The 24,898-nt window shown below is 55.0% G+C and overlaps 2 protein-coding genes across 6 annotated transcripts; both read left to right on the plus strand.

Annotated features, from left to right (window-relative positions):
* The first annotated feature begins 2,005 nt into the window (after nucleotides 1–2,005).
* Nucleotides 2,006–24,647, plus strand: HYAL3 (hyaluronidase 3). 2 transcript variants are annotated; one of them, XM_048856079.2, is made up of 5 exons: nucleotides 2,140–2,188; nucleotides 4,602–5,194; nucleotides 18,946–19,929; nucleotides 22,353–22,442; nucleotides 22,930–24,647. In XM_048856079.2, exons 2-5 carry the CDS (start codon nucleotides 5,183–5,185, stop codon nucleotides 23,362–23,364), a joined length of 1,521 nt encoding a protein of 506 aa, XP_048712036.2. In that variant the 5' UTR covers nucleotides 2,140–2,188; nucleotides 4,602–5,182; the 3' UTR covers nucleotides 23,365–24,647. The 2 variants fall into 2 exon arrangements, with proteins under 2 accessions (XP_074986734.1, XP_048712036.2); XM_075130633.1 differs by lacking the exon at nucleotides 4,602–5,194 and having other exon boundaries at nucleotides 2,006–2,188.
* NAA80 (N-alpha-acetyltransferase 80, NatH catalytic subunit) lies at nucleotides 2,200–9,220 on the plus strand. Of its 4 annotated transcripts, XM_075130636.1 has the most exons (3): nucleotides 2,200–4,022; nucleotides 4,191–4,433; nucleotides 7,756–9,220. In XM_075130636.1, exon 3 carries the CDS (start codon nucleotides 8,107–8,109, stop codon nucleotides 9,139–9,141), a length of 1,035 nt encoding a protein of 344 aa, XP_074986737.1. In that variant the 5' UTR covers nucleotides 2,200–4,022; nucleotides 4,191–4,433; nucleotides 7,756–8,106; the 3' UTR covers nucleotides 9,142–9,220. The 4 variants fall into 4 exon arrangements, with proteins under 4 accessions (XP_074986737.1, XP_048712042.1, XP_048712040.1 ...); XM_048856085.2 differs by lacking the exon at nucleotides 4,191–4,433; XM_048856083.2 differs by lacking the exon at nucleotides 4,191–4,433 and having other exon boundaries at nucleotides 7,810–9,220.
* Nucleotides 24,648–24,898: the final 251 nt, after the last annotated feature.

The following is a 24,898-nucleotide window of genomic DNA, read 5'->3' on the forward strand; positions in this document are numbered from 1 at the left end:
AAAATGAATGATTGTTTGTTATTTCATTTACCAAAGGTAGTCGAAGCAGATATTTATGAAGTCATTGGGAGTTGAACTATTTCCAATTCAACAGGTTAATCATTAATATTTGGAGGATTTTCTTGCCATGCTGTATTAGGAGGAGAACATCACAAGACAGACATTTAAATTGTTTTATTTAACTAAAACAACATTATGTATTCTTGATTTTTTCTTCAACAGCAAGCATATAATATTTTAAGAAAAGAAGCATATGAATTTTTGAATTTAGTTAAACATTCAAGTTTTTTAAAATCAGGTTTGTTTTTGTTAAAATTGTTTTTAACTAAAATAGTTAAATGAAATATTTAAAAAAAACCAACAAAAATTAAATCAATTATGTCAGCCAGGTCAACATGAGAAACTTAAAATATTGGCTTCTGCAGCTAACTCAGTCGTCTTCACCTTCATTTTCCTGTTTGTTCATCATCTGGAAAAGAAAAACAAGCTTTCCTGCTTTTTCAGGTCCCAAACAATTTCTCAATTTGGAATGAATTAGTCCAAAGGAAGAAAATATTCTTTCTACACCGGCAGAAGAAGCTACTGCTGTTAAAAGTGAGATTATCCCTTTAAAAGTCTCTGAATCCAAGTGCTTACATGACTTCCACCAGTTCACTGGTGTGACTTTCTTTAAAACATCATCAGTAAATATATATTTCTTGAATGGTTCACCCTTAGCTCTGAAGTTTATTAGTTGGCATTATGGAGGGATAGTTGGGATTATGGAGGGTTGATTGCTGGATGTCCATGTCACAGCCAACTCCTCTTCTTCAGCAGTTAAGGTTTGACCCTGGTACCAAGTATTGAGAATATTTGCAAGAAAATGAGCTGCAGATAGTGCTTGTCCCATTTGGTTTTTTAATGCTCGTAATGTAACTCCGTCATTGCATATTTCTTTTTTTTAAGATCTCACTCAGTTCCTTCCAAATTTCACCAGTTTCAGCAATAAAACAGCTATTTCTCTGCATTTTGTTCAAGGCTATAGAAATGGGCTTCAGGGTACTCGGCATGTGTTCAACATTTCTCTTAAGCCCAAAGCTGAGAACTTTGGCTGTGACAGTGCCATCTATTTTTTCACAATTTTGTTCACAAACTGTCATCAGATTAGGCCAGTTCTTGATCTAGTGCTCAAAACAGTCCACTCCTGAGTTCCATCGCACGCCTTGTGGGAGAGTTAGCTTGGTTCCTCCCACTGTTTTCAGAGCAGCTGCTGCAAAGTGGTTGTTACGGAAGTGTTTTGCAATTTCAACAACATTAGCCTTTATATCTGGAACACACAAGTCTTTGGCTAGGAGGTGCATCAAATGAGCACTGCAACTGTATGTTGTTAGCTTGCGACTCTGTTCACTCTCTTCTAAATTTCTTCTCATCTTGGACACATTTGCAGCATTGCCTGTAACCAAGCTGCATACTAGATATTTGATTTTTTTTCAGTTTGTTATAGCTTTTACTGCTACTTCTTGTAAGTATTCTGCTGTGTGTGCATTTCCTGATGTATCAGTTGTTTCTGTAAGGAAGACATTCCCTTCTCTCTGTTGTCACACAAGCACATGCAACAGGATCATTGTGGACATTGCTCCACCCATCAAGACTCAGGTTAACAATTTCACCCTCTAGACCTTTTGCACACTGATCAATTTCTCTTTCATACACTTTATCCAGCAATTTGCCTGTGACATCTGCTCTGTTGGGTGGACCGTATCCGATTAAAAAGCTGATTAAAAAAAAATCATTGATGCTTATCCACCCTGCCAGGTGTCAATGAGCTGGGTCAGGTGTCAAAGGGCTGGGTCGGATGGGGTGTCAATGGGCCCTGTGCCAGGTGTCAATGGGCCAGGCCAGGTATTAATCGGCTGGGCCGCCTGTCAATGGGTCCTGTGTCAATGGGCCGGGCCTCAGAAGACTAGTCCCTGCTGTGCGGTGTGTCTATGGACCGTGCCGGGTCTCTCTGGGCCGGGTATCAATGTGCTTGGCCGGGTCCATGGGCCGGGCCGGAGCGAGCGCGGGGAGCTGCTCCCCTCACACACGGCCGAGGAGCGGGTTCAGCCCCCGCCGCTCGGCAGCCTCCGGCCAGCAGGCGGCGCTGTGTCTGGCGCCGGGGGAGAGCGACGGGACGGAACGCGCGACCAGCAGCGCGCGGCGCCGCCATGTCAGTACCGGGGCCCTGCGAGGGGGTGGAACGGCGGGGAAACGGGGCCCTGCCCCATAGCGCCCCGTTCGGGCTCTGAGCCGGCCTGGCAGCTGGGGGGGGGAACCCCTGGCCCTGCCCCATAGCGCCCCCGTTCGGGCTCTGACCCGGCCTGGCAGCTGCGGGGGGGAACCCCTGGCCCTGCCCCATAGCGCCCCCGTTTGGGCTCTGACCCTGCCTGGCAGCTGCGGGGGGGGAGCCCCTGGCCCTGCCCCATGGCGCCCTGTTTGGGCTGTGACCCGGTCGGGCAGCTGGGGGGGGGGATCCCCTGGCCCTGCCCCATAGCGCCCCGTTTGGGCTGTGACCCGGTCTGGCAGCTGGGGGGGGAGCCCCTGGCCCTGCCCCATAGCGCCCCGTTCGGGCTCTGAGCCGGCCTGGCAGCTGGGGGGGGGAACCCCTGGCCCTGCCCCATGGCGCCCTGTTTGGGCTGTGACCCGGTCGGGCAGCTGGGGGGGGGGAGCCCCTGGCCCTGCCCCATAGCGCCCCGTTTGGGCTGTGACCCGGTCTGGCAGCTGGGGGGGGAGCCCCTGGCCCTGCCCCATAGCGCCCCGTTTGGGCTGTGACCCGGTCTGGCAGCTGGGGGGGGGGAGCCCTTGGCCCTGCCCCATAGCGCCTCGTTTGGACTGTGACCTGGCCTGGCAGCTGGGGGGGGGGGGGGCTCCTGGCCCTGCCCCATAGCGCCCCGTTTGGGCTGTGACCTGGCCTGGCAGCTGGGGGGGGGGAGCCCCTGGCCCTGCCCCATAGCGCCCCGTTTGGGCTGTGACCCGGTCTGGCAGCTGGGGGGGGGGCTCCTGGCCCTGCCCCATAGCGCCCCGTTTGGGCTGTGACTCGGCCTGGCAGCTGGGGGGGCAGAGTGAGCTCCTGGCCCTGCCCCATAGCGCCCTGTTTGGGCTGTGACCCGGCCTGGCAGTAGGGGGGAGCCCCTGGCCCTGCCCCATAGCGCCCCGCTTGGGCTGTGACCAGGCCCAGCAGTTGGGGACTGAACCCACAGGCATGCTTGGGGTGGTTCTGTCTCCCTGCACCGTCTAGATGGTGGGTCTAGTGACCCATTGGATCTCAGACAAAAGAACCCCGGTCTGTACTGGGCAGGGAAACCCCATATTTACCCACAGCTCTTGCTAGTGCTCAGCCAACAGCGCCAGTGGGTAGGGCCCTGCCCTGCACCTGAGCTGTTCCGGGTGGTAAAGGCAGGAAGCTTGGCCAGCCCATGTCCGTGGAAGCAGACGGGGACACAGTGGTGAGAGCCCCCAAGGGTGTGAACGCTCTGGGCTGTGCCAGTCGTGCTCTGGGGCCTGGTTCTCCTTTACGCCCCAGGTAGTTCTTTGTGCCAGTTCACAGAGGGTGCCGAGCGCCACCCGGTCACGATGAGGGAGTTTGCCCTGGCTTAAATGGCTGCACAGGGCGATGAGGAATCAGGTGCCCTTTGTGCCAGCGAGGTTGATGCCAAGGGGCTGTGCCAGGCAGGCGTCAGCCCCTGGGGAATAGCCCTGGCCTTTACACCTCGTCTGCAGCAGCTCTGGGCACAGGGGCCATCCTGGGCAGAAGGGCTAGAGGAAGGGAGCAGATGGGGGTGGGATGAGGTGGAGCTGGATCTGCACCTTGGTGATTCTGCACCCCTGCAAACCCCATAGGGCTCATTGAGGTAGGGGCACAATGACAGGCAGCTCTTGGGGCCCTGCTTCCCTCATACCTTGAGTAGGGGAGGCTGCAGCTTCTTGGGCCAGGTGCAGGGAGGGATCTGATCCAAAGACGGAGAATTAGGACGAACCTCTGGAGCAGGGGAGCTGAATGGCAGGTACGATGCCCTGGAAGTGGAGCTGTACTTGCTGTGGAGGGGTCTCTCCACCCCTACAGGAGTAAGGGGGAGCCCTGGTGGCTGACCCACTCCCCCCAGGATGGGAGCCCCATGGCTCTGTCTGACCCTGGGAGCAACCCCCTCGTCTGCTTCTAATTTCTGTTCCAGTGCCAGGGAATGTTTGCAGGGGGCAGCTGGGCCCCCTTCTCTCCAGGGACACTGCAGGGATTTGTCCGCGTGCCCAGGCGTGTGTCCACACTGCCCCAGGCTGCACAGCCACAGCCCATCTCTGTGCTCTGAGCCATGTAAACACCACCACCCTCCCGCCCCCCGCGGGTGCCCGTTGGGACCCCGGCACGGTGAGCTTCTCCCTGGCTATGCCGTGTGGGTGCCAGCTGGGACCCTGGCCAGGTAGGTTCACTTGACAGGCAAGCCTATCTGGAGCTTGGTCCTCCTTCCTCCCCACTCTGCTGCCCTGAAGCTTGGTGCCCCAGGGTCTCGTGTATGGGCATAGCAGTTAGGGGAGTGTGCTGGGTACTATAGGGAATACTCCCTGGATTAACCCTTTGTATGCCCCAGGCCTTTGTGCTGGGGTCTTGTTTTTATTGGAGGTTGAAGGTGCCGGGATGAAGCCCCAGAGACCAGGTCTAGCTCCGCCAGCACCAGGGCAAGCGCTCCCCTCACTGATAGCTGTGGAGGGAACGCCATCTCTACCGCCACCCTTCTTCTTGGCCTTTGTGTTGAGGCTGCCCGTAAGGGGCTGGTTTGTGCCCATACGATGGCTCCATGGGGAGATCAGGCTGAGAACCCACCAACTCAGCCACCTTTGAACTGAAGTCCTGTCGTGCCCTACCTGGTTTTTAGGAGCCCCCAGCGAGCAGAGCTTTACGGGGCTGCGTGCCAGCACTGGGGAGGGGCTGGTCCACACCAATTTCCATTCCAGGCCCGTGGGCCAGCTTGTCCTGTGTTTAAACAGACACGTCATTCACTGCTGGGAAGCAGAACTGGGTGTCTGTGGTTGGCTGGGGAACGTGCAGCTTCCTGTGAGGTACTTGTGAAAGAGGCTGGACAGCGTCTCCGGGGCCCCAGTCAGAGCAGAAGCTCTGAGTTGATCCCCAGGCAGGGAGGAGACGCAGAGCACAGGAGCTCGACGAGCATTGATGCTGGGCAGGGTGAGTGGACACCCAGCAAAAACATGCTCCCCGGCTAACAGAGCTGACTCGATCACCATTGTGCTTGGGAGCCAGGAATTCCTGGAATCTCTTCCCAACTCCACTACTGGCTCTGGACATGCCTCATTTTCCCCAGTGGGGGTGATACCTAGCTTGCAGTGGGGAATGGGAGGCTGGCTTTCTTCTTGGCAGGCCTGAGAGGGGACCTGGCATAAAGGGGGATGCATTGGCTTTAATGCCATTCCCCCGGGGCCTTTATGGATATTTTGATTCTCATCATGAGGTTGAAATGGAGCAATGGCAAAGGCAGGCTGGAGAGTGGGGCTCGTTTGCAGAGATGGCTGAGGCTGCGATAGCTCCTCCCCAGAGCAGGGTGCCTCCCTTGTTTGGGCCTTTTAATATGAAGCTGAACGAAGCCCCGGAGATGAGGCTGTGGCTCAGGGTGAGGGGATCTGAGCTGTGGTTGGCTGCACCAGGGTGGATTGTGCAGCTACTATGGGGTGCAGGACAGTCAGATCTGGGCTGTCCCAGGTCACGAGACATTAGCCTGTCTCAGGATCGAGCTGCTCAGCCTGCTGAGGCCAGGCCCTTCTGTGTCTCCAGATGCTGGCGGGAAAGCATGGTTGTTGCTATCTGACTGTATTGAGAAAACTGCTTAGGTGGTGGTTCCTCTTGCAAACTGCCTGTGGCTTCCCAGAGCCCGCCAGCCCCTAGGAAGGGGAACTAGCCAGGGGGAAAGGCGCCTGCCAATGCCAGGAAATTCAGGCCCCGTTGATGAACGCGAGGTCAGCGTCTCCAGAGTGGTCCCAGGGGTAGGCTGGCCCCTGTAGGCCGTGGACAGAGGTTGGCAAGTGTTTGCTCTGTCTCCTCGCAGGGCTTTTTAAAGTGACTTTAGTGCTGATGAAAGGTGCTGGCCTGAGCAACCTGCAGACCTGTGCTCTGATAATGGGAGAGGCTGGGGCTGGAGTAGCCAGGACCCCCCCTCACCAGCCAGTGCTCCCTGCCCTGCTCCTCACAGCGCCCCCTGCTGGGAGAGGCCAGGGCTGGAGTAGCTGGGAGCTTCCCCCAGCCAGCGTTCCTGACCCTTCCTACAGCGCCCTCTGCTGGGAGAGGCTGGGGTCTTCTCAAGGCGCCTCTAAATCCAGCGAGCGGATGGCTCAGAGGAAGTCGTGGTGGTGACTGTGCATGTTGCAATTTCTCAAGGTTCATGACCCAGCCAGAGCGGAAGTTGGGGGGGGGGGGGGGCAGGGTGAGGATTTCACAGCCATCCCCAGGCCTATCTGCCGTGCTGTCACATGCTGGCTCAGTGCCAATGGGTGGGGTGACTCTGGGAGGCAGGGACGCTCTAGCTGAACTGTCCACTGGCAAGGTGCAGCCTTTACTGTGCTCCTTTTCCCCTAGCTTGGGTGCACAGGTGGTTTGTTTGGGTCCAATCCAGCTGCCCAACAGCAGCCTATGAGATGAGCTGGCACACAGGAGAGGTACCCCGTATGCCATGGTTTGCTGCCATCTCCTGGGGGGCACAGGCAGCCTCTATTAAAGTAGGCTCCAAGCTTCAGCGCGGGTGGGGTCTGTGAACCCATCTCCTGGGTTTAAAGCTCGGTACAAGCCAAAGCTGACAGGGGGCAGGGACCTCCTCAGCCTGGTACAGACGGTGCCCATCTGGAACGGACTGTGCTTCTGGCATGGCCCACTTCGCCCAGCCCAACCTGACACAGCCCTCTCCCTCCTTGTCCTGATGGTCGGGCTGTGGCCTTCTCTCAAGTGGGCAGCAAGGGCACGCTTGCAATGAGTTGGTGGTTCTCAGCCTGGTCCTTCTCGGACGGGTGTCCCGATCACAGAACCTGGCATCGCAGTTGGCACTGATCAGCCCCATTGGTCTGCGAGGACTCGACCAGCCGCAGAGTCCGATCTCCTGCGCAGACTGCGGAGTCCCCACTCCTCTTTATCTATGCAGGAACAAGGCGCCTGGCCTGAGATAGCTTTAGGCCACCTTTACCCTCCATGTACCCTTGGACCAGCTGTCACCCACCCCTGGATGTCACCCACCCCTTTTTCACTAGGAGGGTGGTGAAGCACTGGAATGCGTTACTTAGGGAGGTGGTGGAATCTCCTTCCATTGAAATTTTTAAGGTCAGGCTTGCCAAAGCCCTAGCTGGGATGATTTAGTTGGGGATTGGCCCTGCTTTGAGCAGTGGGTTGGGCTAGATGACCTCCTGAGGTCCCTTCCAACCCTGATATTCAATGATTCTAAGCTAGAGCATCCTTGGGGCTGCTCGGATCTACATGCTGTGTCCTTGGCCCCTAGGGGCCATGTACCAGGTGTGACCAGCTGGAGCCCAGCACTCTTTGGCCCATAACCCTTTGCTGGGGCAAGGAAGGGGACCAGCGCAGCTTGGCTCTGGCAGCTCCGGGACCCAGCAGGTATTCCTCTGGGACCTTCCTGCTCCATTTAGCACCCCTTCCTCTAATAGATGTGGTATTTATAGGGCTAGTTTTATGGGTGGATTTTCAAATGCTCATCCAGAAATGGAAAAAATTAAAAGGAATAAACTCTCCAGGTGCCAGATGGAGTGAGGCAGTGACGGCTCTGCCAATTGCTTTGTTTCCATCAGCTGTTGGCGCAAGATGACCCATAGCACGTACTGAACCCTTGGAAGATTGGGTGTGCTCCAGGCTGGATTTGCCTCTGGGAGTTTCTCTTCCTCCCCTGGGGCCTGGTGTCTCCCTGCCGCGCTGCAATCTGCCCAAGGCCAGTGCGAATGGCCTGTTGCGGTGATCGTTGGAATTCCAGCAGCAGGGTTGCATCTGGCTGTGTGCACCCGCCCAGGTGTGTCGTGGCTTCGGAGAGCGGTGCTGGCTCTCTGTGACTTGCAAAGCTTTGCCTGCTTGTTCTCCCATCAGTGGGAAGAATGGGCTCGGTTTCGGAGCTGCTCACGGCAGTTCCCCTTCACCAGAGGCCGGATCTGGTGGAGGTCTGCGCGGAGCTCATCAACGAAGAGTGGAAGAAAAGCAAGACCTCTCGCATGTACTCACTCCAGAAGTCCACAGACAACTTCCCCATGTGTCTGGTGCTGATTAGAACCCAGAGGGCCACAGAGGCTGCTGAGGAAGGGAAGACGGCAAAGACCCAGCTCCTTGGGCACGCCAGGTTGTCCCGTGTTGTCAGCCAGCCCGAGAGCTTGTTTGTGGAAACGGTTGTGGTCTCCAGGGCGCTGCGGGGCCAGGGGTATGGCCGGAAGCTGATGGAAGCCACCGAGAGCTACGCCAAGTCCCGTGGCTTCAGGCACCTGCATCTCACCACACATGACAAGCAGCACTTCTATGCCCACTTGGGCTACACTGCATCTGAGCCGGTGCAGAGCATGGGGTTCATGAGCTCTGTGGTCCCCATGGAGTTCCTGCAGATGTTCTCCAGCCCCCATCCTCACACTAGAGCACCTGCTTGGGGACCGGGAAAGCCCAGTCCCACCGCCTCCCATCTTAACAGCAGAACTTCAGGAGCCAACCCACCTCCACTACCGTCCTCCACACCCCCTGCCCACTGCACTGCCACTGTGTGCCCACCACCACCTCTGCCACCATTGCCGCCATCTCTGTCTCCACCGATCTGCTCTTTAAACTCCTCACAATCTGCCATTCCCCCTCCACTCCCCTTACCACCTTCACCTCCCCATGCTTCCCCTTTCCATTGCAGGATCGCTGCTGCGGGGCTGCCTCCACCTCCCCCTTTACCTCCACCAGCTGCCCATGTAAGCTCTGCACACCTTCTGTCCCCTCCCCCTGGTCCTCCACCATGCCACCTCCCTCTGTTAGGCCAACCAGTTTTTCCTGGCCCCATCGCCTCCAGTTCACCAGGGGAGGATCCCTATGGTCAGACCCTGCTGGAGACACCGTACCGCGACCTCAGAGGGCTCCCCATCTTCTGGATGAAGAAGGACATTTGATTCCTGCACAGTGTGCTAATGGGATGCTGATTAAAAGTTGGGGTTGGGGAGAACTCCCCTGCCCCCGCCTTACCCACTGCTTGGTTGTTTTAGTTTTGATTGGCCTACCACAAACTCCCATGGGGTGGGGGAGAGTCCAAATCCCAGTCATTCCCTTTTGGGCCATCTGCCATGTTCACATGGGTAAATCAGGGAGCCTGGATCTCTCCTGGTCCAGCCAGAAGGGGATTTCTGTGGAGAGACCCTGCAAATCTATGATGCAGAGACACTCATGCGAGCTGCCTCCTTGGATCATTGGGGAAGCAGCTGGAGAAATCTCTAGCAGCAGCCGGGCCAGCCTTATGATAGGGGCCCCCAAGCTGCTGGGGTGGGGAAATCAGCAAGTGGCCTCCTACTCTATTCCCATTGCCAGTGGGGAAGGCTTTTGAGGCCTAGATATGGGACATGGGGCTTGGAGCTGAAAGCATGGTTGCAAAGGGATTCCCCAGGCCTGCTCCTTGTGGGTCCAAGGCCAATCAGCTAAGAGCCCCTCTAACAAATCTGTGTGGGGCTGGTCCTTGTGCATTGGTGACGAAGCTCTGGTGGGTTACACCTGTGCCACGCCTGGCTGGTCTGCACAGGAGCGCAGCCCATGCCCAGTTCCAGCCCAATGCGAGCAGGCAAGGATTCAGCTAGGGCAGGAGAGCGGCACGGCTGGCTAAGCAGCAGGGCGCTGATCTCACCACCTGCGAGGCAGAGGTGTGCCTGTGGTTTGTGGATCGCTCTTTGAGGTATAGGTGTCTGGATGTGTGGCCTGGGGCTACAGGGCATGCTCACAGACAGAAACAGAAGTGCCCAGGGAACTTTTACCCTGAAAGTTTTCGGTGCTGAACAAGTTTGGGTACCTACAGAGATTGGGGGTGGGGGCAGTGGAGCGGGGGTTTTGTGAATCCCTGATTCTGAGATTTAGGTGTCTAAAGTGGCAGTTGTGTCTAAACTCCTATTGTGAATCTAGCCCAAAGTCCTTTACAGAGGAGATCAGGATCATTAGCCCCCTTTCACAGATGGGGAAACTGAGGCACAGAGAGGCCAGTGACTTGCCCAAGGTCACCCAGCTGTCCAAGCTAGGAGTAGAACTAGGCCTTGCAAGCCCCACTCCAGTGCTTGACCCATTAGGCTACACTGCAGGAGTCTGGCCAGCGCAGAGGGGAAGATGTCTCTTTCTCTCTCAGGGCCCCTCCCACCCCACAACCTGCTCCCTGGGCTGGGATCTGCCAGCACCCTGAGCTACTGCAGCTAATAACAGGCACATTCCAGCTGAGATACAGGGAGGGCCTGGGCCACTGCTAGGCCATCAGTCTCACAGCCAGACCCCCAGGGCGACGGTCATATGCAGGCGCCCATACAGGGCAGACAAGAATATCTTCAATGTGTCAGGTACACGGGGAGAAGGCAGTGGTGGCCACTGTCTTGCTGAAAACAGATCCTTTGGGAGGCATTTATAACTAGGCACCGGGCGGACCGGAAGAAGTTATTGGGACGCTCTATGTAGAGGGATGGTGGGTGGGTGTCAGAAGGGCATCCCAGCTGGCATCAAGGAGGTGCCACCCTTCTTGTTCAAGAGAGGACAGGTGGGCTGGAGGGTGCGTCCTCCAACCCATCGCTCTTCTGTTACTTCTTCCCTTGTCTCTTTGGTTGCCAGCATCTAGTTTGACTCTCTCTCTCTCTCTCTCTTTGGAGTGGGGAACCAAACTGGAGAATGGGTCATTTTAAAATAAGCCCCTCCCAGGGGCTGGGTTAATTGAAATAGGGGTGGAGCTAAAGCCCTATATATACAGGTGGGAGAGCAGTAAGGGTTAGCTCCAGCCCCATTCGCCAACCCCTCTATGTCACTCAAACTGTGTGATGTGACTCGTGGATTTCCAGGCCAGGGCGGTCTCTCGTGATCATCTGCTGACCTCCTGCATGACAGGTGAGAGAACTGCCCCATGATAATTCCTAGAGCCAATCTGGATTTAAGAATTGTTTGTGATGGAGAAGGACCATGACCCTTGGTCAGTTGTTCCAGGGGTTAATTGCAAATGATCCTGTACTGGGCATGTGCTAGATGGGACAATGGACTCATGCAGGCGCCACTAAGATGTGAATTTCCCCAGGCTAATGGCTGGGAAACCCCATTGCAAAAGCATATCTTGAAAGGAAGGGAATAAATGCAACTTTCAGCAGACCAGGCGAGTGCCTCTCCAAAAGGCCTTTGATCCAACAGCTGGGGCAATTTTGGTGGGTTCTGACTCACGAGGCTGCTTCGTGATATGCTGGGAACCATTTGGCAACTTGTTTCTTAACCAGAGGGAAGTCTTGGTAATGTGAATTCTTGCTACAGCTCTGTCTGCTCTTAGCTGTGCTGAGAGGTGGGGAGAAGCAGCTGGTTTTGTGTGTGTGTGTGTAGGGCAGTGGGCTTAGCGAGGGACTGCTCTATACACACAAAAGAATTAGATCTGTTCATGGAGGCAAGGTCCGTGGCTGTTAACTGAGATGACCAGGGACACAATGCCATGTTCTGGCTGTCTTTAAACCCACAGATTCTGGGATTGGACGACAGCAGATGGATCATTCGGAAATTGCCCTGTTCTTTTCATTCCCTCCGAAGCACCTGGCATGGACACTACCAAAGACAGGGCTAGATGGACCATTGGTCTGACCCACTATGGCCGTTCTTAGGATTGTTACTAGGATTGATACTGGGAACCAGTATCAGAACCACCCCTATTTTTTCTCAAGAAAAACCAAACCTGGCCTCCTTGGCCTATGGTTACTATACAGGGGTCACTTCCCCCACTGATGAAATGCAGCCACTTCTGGGGTGGTAACCCCTACCTCTGTCGTGGGCCCACTGGAGTCACCAGGATCAAGGCTCCTTTGTAGGAGGCAGCACTCTCTGCAGAGACCCATGTTCCCGTGTGATGAGGGGAACCCCCAGGAGCCTCCTGCACCTGGGAGGGGAGCAGCTCTAGCGGGGAAGCACTATTGACATGCAAGGTGGCTGTAGCTGCACCTCTTCTGAACCCCAGTGACAACCCCGGGAGAACTGGGGAAGAGAGTGGCTGAGATCAGTCTGCTGCATCCCGCCCTGCCCCATCACCCTCAAGAGTCATCAGCTGTGTACTATGTAGTGATCGTTAGTCACGTGATCATTCACACCGTACACCCTGCCGCTGGGGTCTTCGTTTGCTGTGGCGCTTGCTGGGAAAGGGCCCTCAGGTGAGGTGGGGGAAATGAGAATGAGTCCCGGTGGGACGTCAGCCACCCCGAATGCTGGCCTGTCAATACCCCAGCCCCCTGAGGCGCTCCGAGTGTGGAACAGCTGTCTGTACATCCCTGGAGCACTGCACTGTGTGAGCTCCGTGGGGCCAGTCGTACTGACCTGGCAATGTTTCGGCTAGCACAGCATCTCTGCTGAAGCTGTTGGGTGCCTGTTATATCCCCCCATCTAAAGATGTTGCTGAGCTCCTTTTGGAGTCTTCCTTAGCAAAAATGTCCCCTCCCCATCACATGCCCATGTGCTCCCTGACTCTAGGGGATATTAGAGAGACATTAGACATGAGAGATTAGAGGCGGGCAAGGGAGTATCTTTTATTGTCCCAACTTCTGTGGGTGAGAGAGACAAGCTTTGGAGTGACACAGAGCTCTTCCTCAAACTGCCACAATTAAATACCAGATCTGAACAATTAGTTAGCATAAGTCGTTAACACACGTTTCAAGGGACCACTCAAGGTGCGGTGGCCCATCAACACCCCTGCAGTCAGAGTGGGGAAAGCAGCTGAGAGGGGTTGTTAGTGGGTTACAGATTGTTGTGATAAGCCATAAATCTATTGTCTGTCTCTGTTCCGTCCTGGATTTTCAGTGTCGAGCAGCGTTATGAATTTAAGCTCCCAGGCTCGTCTCTTGTAAGTGTTGTGCAGGTTTCCTTTGAGGCTGAGGACTGAGTGGTCAGACAAAGAGAGGTTTCAGAGTAACAGCCGTGTTATTCTGTATTCGCAAAAAGAAAAGGAGTACTTGTGGCACCTTAGAGACTAACCAATTTATTTGAGCATGAGCTTTTGTGAGCTACAGCTCACAAGGTGCCACAAGTACTCCTTTTCTTTTTGCAGACAAAGAGAGATCGCCTTGTGAGAAGTGTTCAGCCATAGGGTGCTTTTGTCTTTTATCATTTTCCTGTGAGAGTTCATTCCAGAGCATGGTGATTGCCTGGTTTCACCCACGTAGTTGCTACTGGGGCATTTAGTGCACTGGATGGGGTACAGCACCTGTTTTGATTGGCATGTGTAAGACCCGTGGATCTTGAAAGGTGTGCTGTGAGGACGGGGTGGGGGTGGGGGTGTTGTGTTGATCATTGTAGCAGTGGAGATATGTTTGCAGGTTTTGCATCTGTTGTTCTGGCAGGTGTGAGGTGGAGTGTCCTGGTCTGTGTGGAACTTGCTTCTGATGGTGTGCTTTATAGCCAGAGACTGGTCTTTGCAGAGTTGCTCAACCTCACATGTAACCCACACTGGGGAGAGTGTGTCTCTGTCCCCCTCTAGTGGCTTGGTCATGTAAGAGGCTAAAAGTCTACTCCAGCTGCCTGCTAAGAAATACCTGCTAAGGTATTTCTTTAGCTCAAATAGTGCTTGCGCTTCGAGTGCCATCGATCAAACCCCGCTAAGGGCTCAAGAGGGGCTAGTTACATGCACACTGGTACTGTAGGGTTGTCGGGTGCACAGGGGCTGCACACATTGGTTTGCTATTGCAGGGTCATTTGTTAGCACTGGAATTCACACACCAGGGTGTTATTTTTGAGTTGATCTCAAGGGCTGGATGTTGCACTTGAGTTTGTTGTTGTAGGGTTGCTTGAAAGTTCTGGGCTATACACACATGGGTTTGTTATTGGAGGATTGTTTGGAAGTGCTGGGCTATAAACACGTAGGTTTGTTATTGTAGTGTTGCTTGCAAGTGCTGGATATTGCAGGTGAGTTTGTTATTGTAGGGTTGCATGGAAGTGCTGGGCTATACACACGTGGATTTGTTATTGTACGGTCGCTGGGAAGTGCTGGACTATACACACACAGGTTTGTTATTGTAGGGTTGCTTGCAAGTGCTGGGTGTTGCAGTTGGGTTTGTTATTATAGGGTCTCCCAGGAGGGCTGGGCTTCTGGTGCTAAGTGCAGTGTATAGATAAGTGTTGGAGTGTCTGTACTGGGAAAACGCAGACCTAGAATTATCAGAGCTGTGAAAATAGACTGGGGAAAAGGTAGGTGATATTCAAGCAACAAGGTCAGTTGTAACTGAGCTCTGCACAGCAGATTGGGGGTGGATTAGAGCCTGTCTCTGGGGTGCTGGGAGGCAGTGAGAGCCCAGGCAGTGCATTCTGGGGGGATTAGAACATGGCTTTGGGCTGTCACGCGGCACCCGAGACTGATCTGGTTCCTAATCTTCTCTCTCCGAAGATATCTCTGTTGCAGCTGGGGAGAAGTGAGCTGGCATTGGCTGCCCTGGCCCCATGCAGCCGGGTCTGGTCCAAGGCCCATAGATGCCATCTGGAGGCTTTCTGCTGATTCCAGTGGGCATCCGATCGGGTCTTAAGTGGGGAAAGTTGGAAGTTCTGGACCACTTCCCCCAGCTTGCATTCGTCTTGCTGGCCATTGGAGTGACCGCAGGGAGGGTGCATCAGAGCCGCCAAGGGGCAGGGACGGGGGCAGTGGCATGGCTTGTGCATGAGCGTGAGATTTAACGCTCCCCACTGGTATTGCATCTTACAGGCAGCCTGAGCATGAAGCGCCCAACTCCCAGTGGTGCCTAACTGCTCCCTGCAGTGGTGGTGGAAACAGAAATAATTTCTTGCTGGTACTGTATTCATGGGAGGGACACAAGGGGGGGCACGTGACCTCCCCGCGTGACCCTCCATGTGACTCCTCCCTGCCCCGCCCCCAGCCCAGGGATCCCATGCTCTCCCCGTCCCTTCTGACACCCCCCTTTGTATACAAACATCAATATGCTTACCTACTCACTTTCCCCACACATATGTAGTATTCAGTCTGTTTATATGGAATATGGGAATTGGGTGAGGAGCCATTTCAGCACGTCTGACTTATTAAAAGACAAATTTTAAGTAGAACTGTATCCTTAATTGCTTTATGGTATTGTACCCAAACATTGCATTTCAGTGCGGGATTCAACTTCCTTTACAGCAGGGATGGGAAAACTTTTTGGCCCAAGGACCACATCTGGGTATGGAAATTGTATGTCGGGCCATGAATGCTCATAAAATTGGGGGTTGGGGGGTGGGAGGGCTCCGGCTGGGGGTTCGGGCTCTGGGGTGGGTCTGGGGATGAAGGAGGGTGCTCTGGGCTGGGACCGAGGCATTCAGAGGATGGAGGGAGATCAGGGCTGGGGCAGGGGGTTGGGGCATGGGAGGGGGTCAGGGGGTCGGGGGCAGGCTCTGGGCGGCGCTTACCTGAAGCAGCTCCCAGAAACAACGGCATGTCCTCCCTGCAGCTCCTATGCAGAGGCACTATCAGAGGTTCCCGGCCAATGGGAGCTGCGGGGGTGGCACTTGGGGTGGGGGCAGCATGCGGAGCCCCCTGGCTGCTCCTATGCATAGGAGCTGGAAGGGGGATGTGCCACTGCTTCTGGGAGCCATGCAGAGTGGGGCAAGACCCCGACCCTGCTCCCCAGCTGGAGCACCAGAGCAGGGGAAGCCCCAGACCTCGCTTCCTGGTGGGAGCTCGAGGGCCAGATTAAAACATCTGGAGGGCTGGATGTGGCCTCTGGGCCGCAGTTTGCCCACCTCTGCTTTATAGGAACAGGTTTCAAAGGGGTAGTCGTATTAGTCTGTATCAGTAAAAACAGTGAGGTGTCCTTGTGGCACCTTAGAGGCTAACAAATTTATTTGGGCATAAGCTTTTGTGGGCTATAACCCACTTCACAAGATGCCTGATGAAGTGGGTTATAGCCGACGAAAGCTTATGCCCAAATAAATTTGTTAGTCTCTAAGGTGCCATGAGGACTCCTTGTTGTTTTTATAGGAACAGACTCCTGAAACTCTTACCAGTCCACAAAAGTGGTCCACAGTCATGCAAATAGTCCCATTGTCTTCAATGGAATTGATCAAATGATTAAGGGTTTACAGGATTAGGCTCCAAGTTTGTAAATTGTTCTGGATGAAATTGACAATGCTTAAGCTGGCAGATCAGAAGGAGCTTCATTCAAATAAAGGTAGGCAGATGTGTGATAAATCTTAGCTCCGTTGCTAAGATGAGGAACGTATTTTCAGCAAAGTTCTTGGCAGATTCCTGAGGCAGCTGGTTTAAGGCAGTCAGTGTCCAGCATTATAATCTTCACCTATCGTACTCTCACCCACAAAGCTGGAAAATGAGGCATTTGTTTTCTTTGTTTTGCTGCTCCAGTTCCAGGTAACAAAATGCATGTTAGACTAGTTTGGCTGCAAAGAAGAATTCTAGGTACACTGGGTACAACACCTGATTCCCACCAGGCTGCAGAACTGGGCTGACATCACAGTCCAAACATCCTCTGGTCAGTGCAAACAAAGGCATTCCTCTAATGATTTGGACTTGATGTGATGCAGTATGAATGTCATGGATAATTCAGACCAATGAGAGAAACAGAATCAAAGGGGAGAAACAGAATCAAAAACACTGTTTAAATACCTTCCATCCCCCCGCCCCCCTTGAGGACTCCTGACCAATGTAGCAGCACAATACCTATGCTAACAAACTTAAACAAAGCCTTTGTTTATGTTTGTTAGCATATGTATTGTGCTGTTAAAGCCATTTAAAGAATGAATGTTCTCCCTAGACCCATTCTGTTCCTTTAAGGGCAGAGCACAGCCCCACCCTGCCCTCCGGATGGGTGGGGCTAGCCCCAAGTCTTTCTGGTACCCCGTACCCACTAAAAATCTCTTGCCAGTACTGCGTACTGGAGGGTACCACCCTACTTGCACCCCTGCCTGCAAATCTCCCCCTAGGAGGTTCCCCCAGCTTGAGCTTTTCGGTGCCCATGCAGGACTGTCTGTTTACCCTGGTGTGGAGGGGCACCAGCAGAGAGAACCCAGCGTTGCCCTTAGCCACGCGCCGTTGAGGCCCTGGCCGCAGATCAGAGCGACGGCGGAAGACAAGAATGTGGATGTTTCATTGTAGGAGGGTTCCAAGATCAGGACCGTAATAAACAGGACCGTCCCTAGGGGAATGCGGGGCCCGGGGAGGAAGTGACAAATTTGTCACTTCTGGGACCAACCCGTCACTTCTGGGACCAACTGCGCTGGCCAATTGTGTCGGCCTGTGGGGCCCCCCAAAGCGCGGAGCCCAGAGCAGTCACCCTGATTCGCTGTACCCTAGGGTCAGCTCTGCCAGTTGTATGTAATAAGAGACACTCCCTGCCCCAAAGAGCTTAAGGCCCAGATCCACAAAGGTTCCCAGCTTCCACTGGGAATTAGGAGCCTTAGATCCCCTCGCATAATGGTTTCAGAGTAGCAGCCGTGTTAGTCTGTATTCGCAAAAAGAAAAGGCGTACTTGTGGCACCTTAGACTAACAAATTTATTTGAGCATGAGCTTTCGTGAGCTACAGCTCACTTCATCGGATGCATTCAGTGGAAAATACAGTGGGGAGATTTATATACATAGAGAACATGAAACAATGGGTGTTACCATACACACTGTAAGGAGAGTGATCACTTAAGGTGAGCTATTACCAGCAGGAGAGTGTGGGAGGAGGGGGGAAACACCTTTTGTAGTGATAATCAAGGTGGGCCATTTCCAGCAGTTGATTATCACTACAAAAGGTTCCCCCCCTCCCCGTCCCTGCTCTCCTGCTGGTAATAGCTCACCTTAAGTGATCACTCTCCTTACAGTGTGTATGGTAACACCCATTGTTTCATGTTCTCTATGTATATAAATCTCCCCACTGTATTTTCCACTGAATGCATCCGATGAAGTGAGCTGTAGCTCACGAAAGCTTATGCTCAAATAAATTTGTTAGTCTCTAAGGTGCCACAAGTACTCCTTTTCTTTTTTAGATCCCCTCATGCATCCCAACCTGGGAGTTGCACCCACACGGGCCAAGCAGGGACTCCTTTCCTGGGGCACCGATCCAGGGGTGATGCTGCTCGCTGGTGTCAGCTGGGACTTCTGGCTGTTTCCCTGGGAGGGCAAGTCCCTGGTCCAAGTGCGATCTGGTGGGAAGGCCGGGTCAGAGGTGAGGTCCAGTCCAAATGGCAGGAAACAGGGGAGACAGCATCATGGGGGTGGACAAAGCCCAGGCTGAAGTCTGACTGGGATGCACTGATACAATCATAGAAACACCACCTATAGGTTTCAACACCCATTACACCTGTAATTTGGAAGGGAAAACAAAGGACGAGGAGGGACCCAGAGCAAACTAAGCCATGGGGTTTTATACTTCTCAGTCCTGGGGCATAATTTGCACAGCTGTCCTCTCCAGTAGCCCTTTGGAGCCCCAATGGGCTCAACCACAAGCCGACCTTGGGCAGTCACAGGATGTATCAAGAAGAGACCAGTTCTCAGCTGGCATCAGGTCCTCCTTAGCCCAACATGGGTGACATGGGCTGGGGACTTTCCCCAGCATTCCAGGGTGACCTGCCACAGTCTGTCCTGGGTGCAAGTTGTGTTGGTTGCTCCCATTGTCATGGGTGGAGCTCAAGGAAGAGGATGTGGGGCTGAGAGAGGAAGCCATAAACAAGCTGTTCCCCTTAATGTTAGAACAGGTGTGGCTCCCTGGTCTCACCCTGCCTCCGATTTGCTCTCCCCTTGTAGGGTGTTCATTCAAGAAGGAAGCAGGAGGGGGTCTGGACCGGACATAGTTGCAGAATGTCCACCATGACTCTGGGCCTAACTGTCTGGCCCTGGGTCCTGTTCTGCCTCGGAGCCATCCCACCCTCGAGAGGGAGCAGTTGGGAGAGTGCATCCACCGGCCCCCTTCTCCAGCACAAGCCGTTTGTGGTGGTGTGGAACATGCCCACGGCCCGGTGCCACCAGCGCTTTGGGGTTGCCCTGCCTCTCGAGGACTACACCATCGTGGAGAACCAAGGCAACGCATTCCAGGGCCAGAACATGACCATCTTCTACAAGAACAAATTTGGACTCTACCCGTACATCTCCCCGGAGGGCGAGCACCACAATGGGGGGATCCCCCAGAAAGTCCGCCTGAAGCAGCACCTAGAGAGGGCCACAGTGGAGATCACCCAGCTTCTGCAGCCAGACTTTCACGGGCTGGCTGTGGTCGACTGGGAGGAGTGGAGGCCGCTGTGGAGACGGAACTGGGGCCCCAAGGCAGTGTACAAGGAGGCCTCTGAGCAGTGGGTCCAGGAGAGGTTCCCAGAGATGTGCGCCAAGAAGCGAGCCTACTTGGCCGAGGAAGAGTTTGAGGGGGCAGCCCAGGAGCTCATGGAAAGGACGCTGGTGCTGGGGAAGAAGCTGAGGCGCTGGGGTTTGTGGGGCTTCTACAGGTTCCCTGACTGTTTCAACGATAACTGGAGGAAGGGGGGGAATTACACGGGGGAGTGCCATGCCATGGAGGTGCTGCGAAACAACCGGCTTATGTGGCTCTGGGAGGCCTCCACCGCCCTCTATCCGAGCATCTACCTCCCACCTAAGCTTCTGCCGGCCGAGCGCCAGAGTTACGTCCACCACCGCCTGCAAGAGGCCTTCCGGGTGGCACGGTTTGGCCTGGAGCAGCCCCTGCCTGTGATAGCATACTCCCGAGTCTCCTATCGGCACTCTGCCAGGTACCTGTCCGAGGTAAGAGCCAGGGATTGGGATGCAAAGGAAAGAACCAGAGCTGGAGATCCATGTGCCTGGTATCCTGCTCATCGCTAGATTTCAGCCTTCTTGGTGGTTGGGAATAGCCTTGGGTCAGCCACCGTTAGCCACCAGGTGGTGAAGCTGCACCTCTAGGACAGCCAGGAGCTAGCAAGGGTGGGGGCTGTTGTAATCAGGATACGCCCAGTTGGCTCAGGCCTTGTTTACACTACACAGTTTTGTCCAGGAAAGTCAGCTTTTGTTGACAAAACAGTGTAGGTGTCCGCACTGAAATACTCCTCCCGCCGATGTAACTCCCCTGCTATGCTGACATCATAAAGCCACCTCAATGAGAGGCTTATGTCTGTGTGGTTAGGACAAGGTAGTGTCTGTGTAGACACTGCCTTCCTTATATCTGATTACTCCTGGGGGGAGTCTGCATGACTGTGCTTCCCTGCAGAAAATGCCAGGGAAGCTAAAGGGAAGCTATGCATTGGGAGGGGGTGTGTGGGGGGGTAGATCATGGGTGTCGTTTTTGGGGTGTTATTGCCCCCCCCAAACAGAGGCGAGGCAGGAGGGGTACATGGGGTTACATGCCATTGCCCCCACTCATTTGTGCAAGTGCAGAGCTGCCCAGCTGAAGAAGGCAGCATCTGGGCTCCGCTGACTGCCGCTGAACGCAGCCTCCTGGGTCCTACTGCCAGTTGGGCTCCCCTTCTGTGTGCTGGGAGCCTTCCTGTTTTCTGGGCAACAGTGAGTGCCCGAGGTGGGGCTGGGTAACGGGGAGTGAGGGAAGTGATGGGGTGGGGGAAGAGGCAGTAGGGAAGAAAAGGAGGTGTGGAATAGGGCAGGGGGAGGGGAGGGAGTGAGGGGATGGGAATGGAGAAGAAAAGGGGATAGAGGAATTGCGGAGGGGGGAAGTGGGAGCCCGGCATGCAGCATCCCCTCGGCAGCAGCTGGGGCTCCCCCATTAAGCAGGCCCATCGGACCCCACCCTGACAAGCCCTACCCCCCTCCGCCTGGACCCCTCCGACAAGCCCCCCCCCAGGCCCTCACCCCACTGAGCCCCAACCAGCTGCACCTGGACCCCCACCTCATCAAGCCCCACTCCCCCAGCACCCGGATCCCCCCACACTAAGTCCTTCACACCCAGACACCCCACCGAGTCCCATCTCCCCTCACCCAGACCTCCCCTGCTGAGCCCCAACCACCTTCACCTGGATCCCCTGCAGAATCCCATTGCTCCTGCACCCGGAACCCCTTAACGAGCCCCTGTGCATCCAGATCTCCCACTGAGCCGCCTGCACCCAGACTGCCCAACACAGAAACCTCTCACCCACACCTGGATCCCCCTGCATTAAGCCTCTCCACAGTTGATCCTGCTGGGCTGAGCCTGCCCACCCACACCTGTTGTGCCTGGCAGGGGGGCAGGGCCCCGAAGCATTTCTGGGGCAGGCCCAGCCCTTGCACTGTGTCAGGGTCAGGTGCAGCCTCACTGCCAGTTGCTGTACTGGGGAAAGTGGGGGCTTCAGGATGATCTCTCACCTCAATGCAGCCAATTGCCTGTGCTCCCCACTCCCATGCTGGAGCCACATATATTTATTGACAAATAAAATTTGCAAAATGTTAAAATTGTATGCATAATTTTTACATTTTTGATGCAGGATTTTTAATTTTTTTGCACAGAATTCCCTCAGGAGTAACATCTGCTGTTGGCCATCTTGTCAATTTCAGGGCTCTGCTGGAGCTGTGAAATTTACATGAAAGTGGGCTCCTGGCTCCTCAGCTGCACAGTCTCAGCTCCCTGGATCTCAGTCCCCCACACTGCCCCTCTTCAGTCAGTGGAAGCGCTGCTGGTGAGGACGAGCATCAGCAACAGAAGGAGGGCAGTGTGAACATCAGCCACCGCAGTAATTTGATGTGGTGGCTGTAAGTCAAACTTACATAGGTCGACTTATCTTTGTAGTGTAGACACAGCCTCAGTAAGTGCAAACCCCGGCTTGTTTTGATTTCTGCTTGGGGCTCATTGCACATCAGTGACACTGACCACTGAATGATCGGCGTTGCCAAGTGCAGGTGGGGCCAGGGGCTTGCGTGCTGCCCCGACAGTGCCATAGGGCTGTGCTGTACTGGGGTCACATGCAGTGTCATGGGGGATACCAATATCACCTGCAGGCCAACATAAACATTACATTCACGCCTCGTGGGCGCCCTCAGGACCACGCTGCACCTGTCCAGAACCAGGCAGGTACCGATCCTACGGGCACTGCCTCTCACACACACACAGATGATGCCAGTGCCATGAGACCAGCAAAGCAAACAGCACTGTATGGTAACATGCCGCCAGCGACTGGTGCCAGAGTTGGTGCCCAAATGTTCCTTGTCTAAATGTCCCTTTCTTGTTCCCTTTTTTTCTCGGTCAGGCTGACCTGGTCCATACGATTGGGGAGAGCGCAGCGCTCGGCGCCACCGGCCTGGCACTGTGGGGGGACAACTCCTACTCCCGTTCAGCCGTAAGTACCCCAGTTCGCCCTGGTCAGGCCCTCAGCAGACCCAGGGGGTTGTCACCTAGATACAAAGAGCTGAAATAGTCTGTACGTTCATTTCTGGTGGAGCTGCCCTCTGTCCATGTGGCATGAACGGTGCCCATCCACGTGGCCCGATGCCTGCATTTACTCACCTGTGTGTTAGTCGTAATGCAAGCAGCTGTGCAGGAGGTGTCTGGGAAGAGGGACTCACTCTTAGGGGTGTGAGATGAGTGTGTGGGTTCTCAGATCCCTTCCCCAGGGGCCCTGCATAGCTGGCACTGGCTGCTCCCCTTTCTTGGCAAGGAGGCCCACGAGCCAATGGGCCCCTGAGACCCAGCTCAGTTTGGAGGTGGGGTCTCTCTAGGGCAGGGCTGGGCTGCATTGGTGGGGCAGACAGGTAGCAGTGTTTGCTCCCCGGTCATGCCAGCGTCTGCAGTGGAACTGGGTGTAAATGTGGCTTTCCGCCCCCCAGGAGAGCTGCAGGAGCCTCCGCCATTACATCACCCACACCTTGGGGCCCTACGTGGTGAACGTGACGTCGGCGGCCCAGCTGTGCAGCCGCCAGCTGTGTCACGGGCGTGGACGGTGCGTGAGGCAGCACCCTGACGAGCTGGGAGCCTTCCTGCACCTCCGCCCGCAGCAGTGGGGAGCGGACCCCATGCTGACCAATCACCTGGGCACGGACAAGCCGGGCCAGAGGGCATGGGGGCAGTTCTGCTGCCACTGCTACCGCGGATGGACGGGCGCCAGCTGTGAGAAGCAGGCATGGACCGAGCCCAGCAGGGGCCCTGACTGCACTGTGCCGGCCCAGTATCCGGACATCTGCATCGCAGTGCGGGACAGAAACACGATGGGCTCCCAGGTCTGCCCTAAGCCTTCCTACGAGGGGAAGACGGAGCTCAGGTGACCGCCTGGATCAGGGGGTGGCTCATGGGACCTCAGCAGGTCCCCAGACATGGAACCCGGGGAGAAGGGAGCCTGTGGTGGTCGTGGAAATTCCTGCACTGACATGCCCTTTATTCCTGGCTAGACGGATGAATCTGCCACAGGATGATCAACTGTTCCTAGGGGATCAGCCGGGACTGCCCAGTCCAGCCATAAGAATCTATCCTTCCCGCCCACAAATAAAACGATCAATGAATCCATGCTGGGATAGCCCCTTTAAAGGGGAGGAGATGCCCAGTCTCAGACGAGTTCATCCAGGGGAGATCCAGCCCCGTGGAACACACCCAATGTGAGCTGCATCAGCAGAGACAGAACCAGGGCACCTTCCGCCCCCAAAGCACATGCCCCAACCCTGTGAGCTAAAGGAGTAGCTCCATAAGTCGCTCCTCGTAGGAGGTTCTTATCTCCTCTGAGAGCCAGGGCTAGCGAGAGCCACAATGGCCAGTGAGTAACGGGCACTCAGTTGCCTGTAGATCAGCAAGGAGCTGCCTCGGGCAATAAGTCACAGGCAGTGGGGGAGTTTGGCAGGGAGGATGGTACAGTTCAAAGGCCCCAAATCCTCAGGAGGCAGCATGACTTCCCCACCCCTGGCCTCCTCCCTGCCCCCAATGCCCCTAAGCCGGATCCCCCCCCCTCCCCCAACCACTGCATTTCTGGAACAGGGCCAGCTGCACATGTTCTTGCTGCCATCTCAAGAGGGGCCCTGGCACTGTGCAAAGGGCTGGGGGTGAGCTGTGATGGGTCGCGGCCATCAGATGTTCTAGTGAGGGGAGCAAGCCAAGAGCCATGGGCTCCCATGCCTTGGCAGCGGGTCAGCTCTCGCTGACTGGCCCCTGGCTTTTAATTCCTGAGCCCTTGGGGATGGCTGAGCTGTGTGGCATGGTCACATCTCTATGTTCTACATCCCCAGAAGCCCCACCGTGGTCTCTCCTCCCCATGGCTTCAGCCCGGACATGATCAGACCCCCAGCCCCACTCTTACAGCTTCAATTAATGGCCGACTAAAACCAGTCCATTAAGATGACTTCAGATGAGGGAAAGGATTTCAGCCAATCACAGTCCAGCAGTATTTATTATGTTCCCACCCCCAAATTAAAGTGAAAAGCTTGTGCGTACAATCACACCACGCCTTTTCCACTCTGGCCACTCCCTGTTCACTCTTTAGCCCCGCCCCAAAGGATTAAATGAACCAGAATGATACGTGTTACCTCCATGTGAATGCAATATAATTTATCTAAAGCCTTAACTGTGTAAAGCTGGTGTCTTTCTCTGCTGCCCAGACTGGGAGCTTTGCTTAGAGGCTCTGTGACGCTTCCCGGGGGTACCCAAGGTTGTGAGGACCCTTGCTACCACTTGCCCTTAGTGTGAGGAAACCTTGTCTGTGCTCCGCCAGGGGTCAGCTCCCTGGCTTCGCCAGCCATGCAGGCTCTGCTGTTCCTCGGTAGGTTTGTGATAGGCTCTGGAGTGCCAAACCCCTGGTCCACTGGCCACTCGTGG

This window comes from Caretta caretta, chromosome 7 (assembly GCF_965140235.1).
Source record: "Caretta caretta isolate rCarCar2 chromosome 7, rCarCar1.hap1, whole genome shotgun sequence".
Lineage (NCBI taxonomy): Eukaryota > Metazoa > Chordata > Testudines > Cheloniidae > Caretta > Caretta caretta.

Coding starts and splice junctions, on each gene's coding strand:
- HYAL3 (XM_075130633.1), top strand. CDS start 2,021: ATGGGCCGGGCCGGAGCGAGCGCGGGGAGCTGCTCCCCTCACACACGG. Junction 19,930..22,352: donor CTGCCAGGTACCTGTCCGAG/GTAAGAGCCAGG, acceptor TTTCTCGGTCAG/GCTGACCTGGTCCATACGAT. Junction 22,443..22,929: donor ACTCCTACTCCCGTTCAGCC/GTAAGTACCCCA, acceptor TCCGCCCCCCAG/GAGAGCTGCAGGAGCCTCCG.
- NAA80 (XM_075130636.1), top strand. CDS start 8,107: ATGGGCTCGGTTTCGGAGCTGCTCACGGCAGTTCCCCTTCACCAGAGG.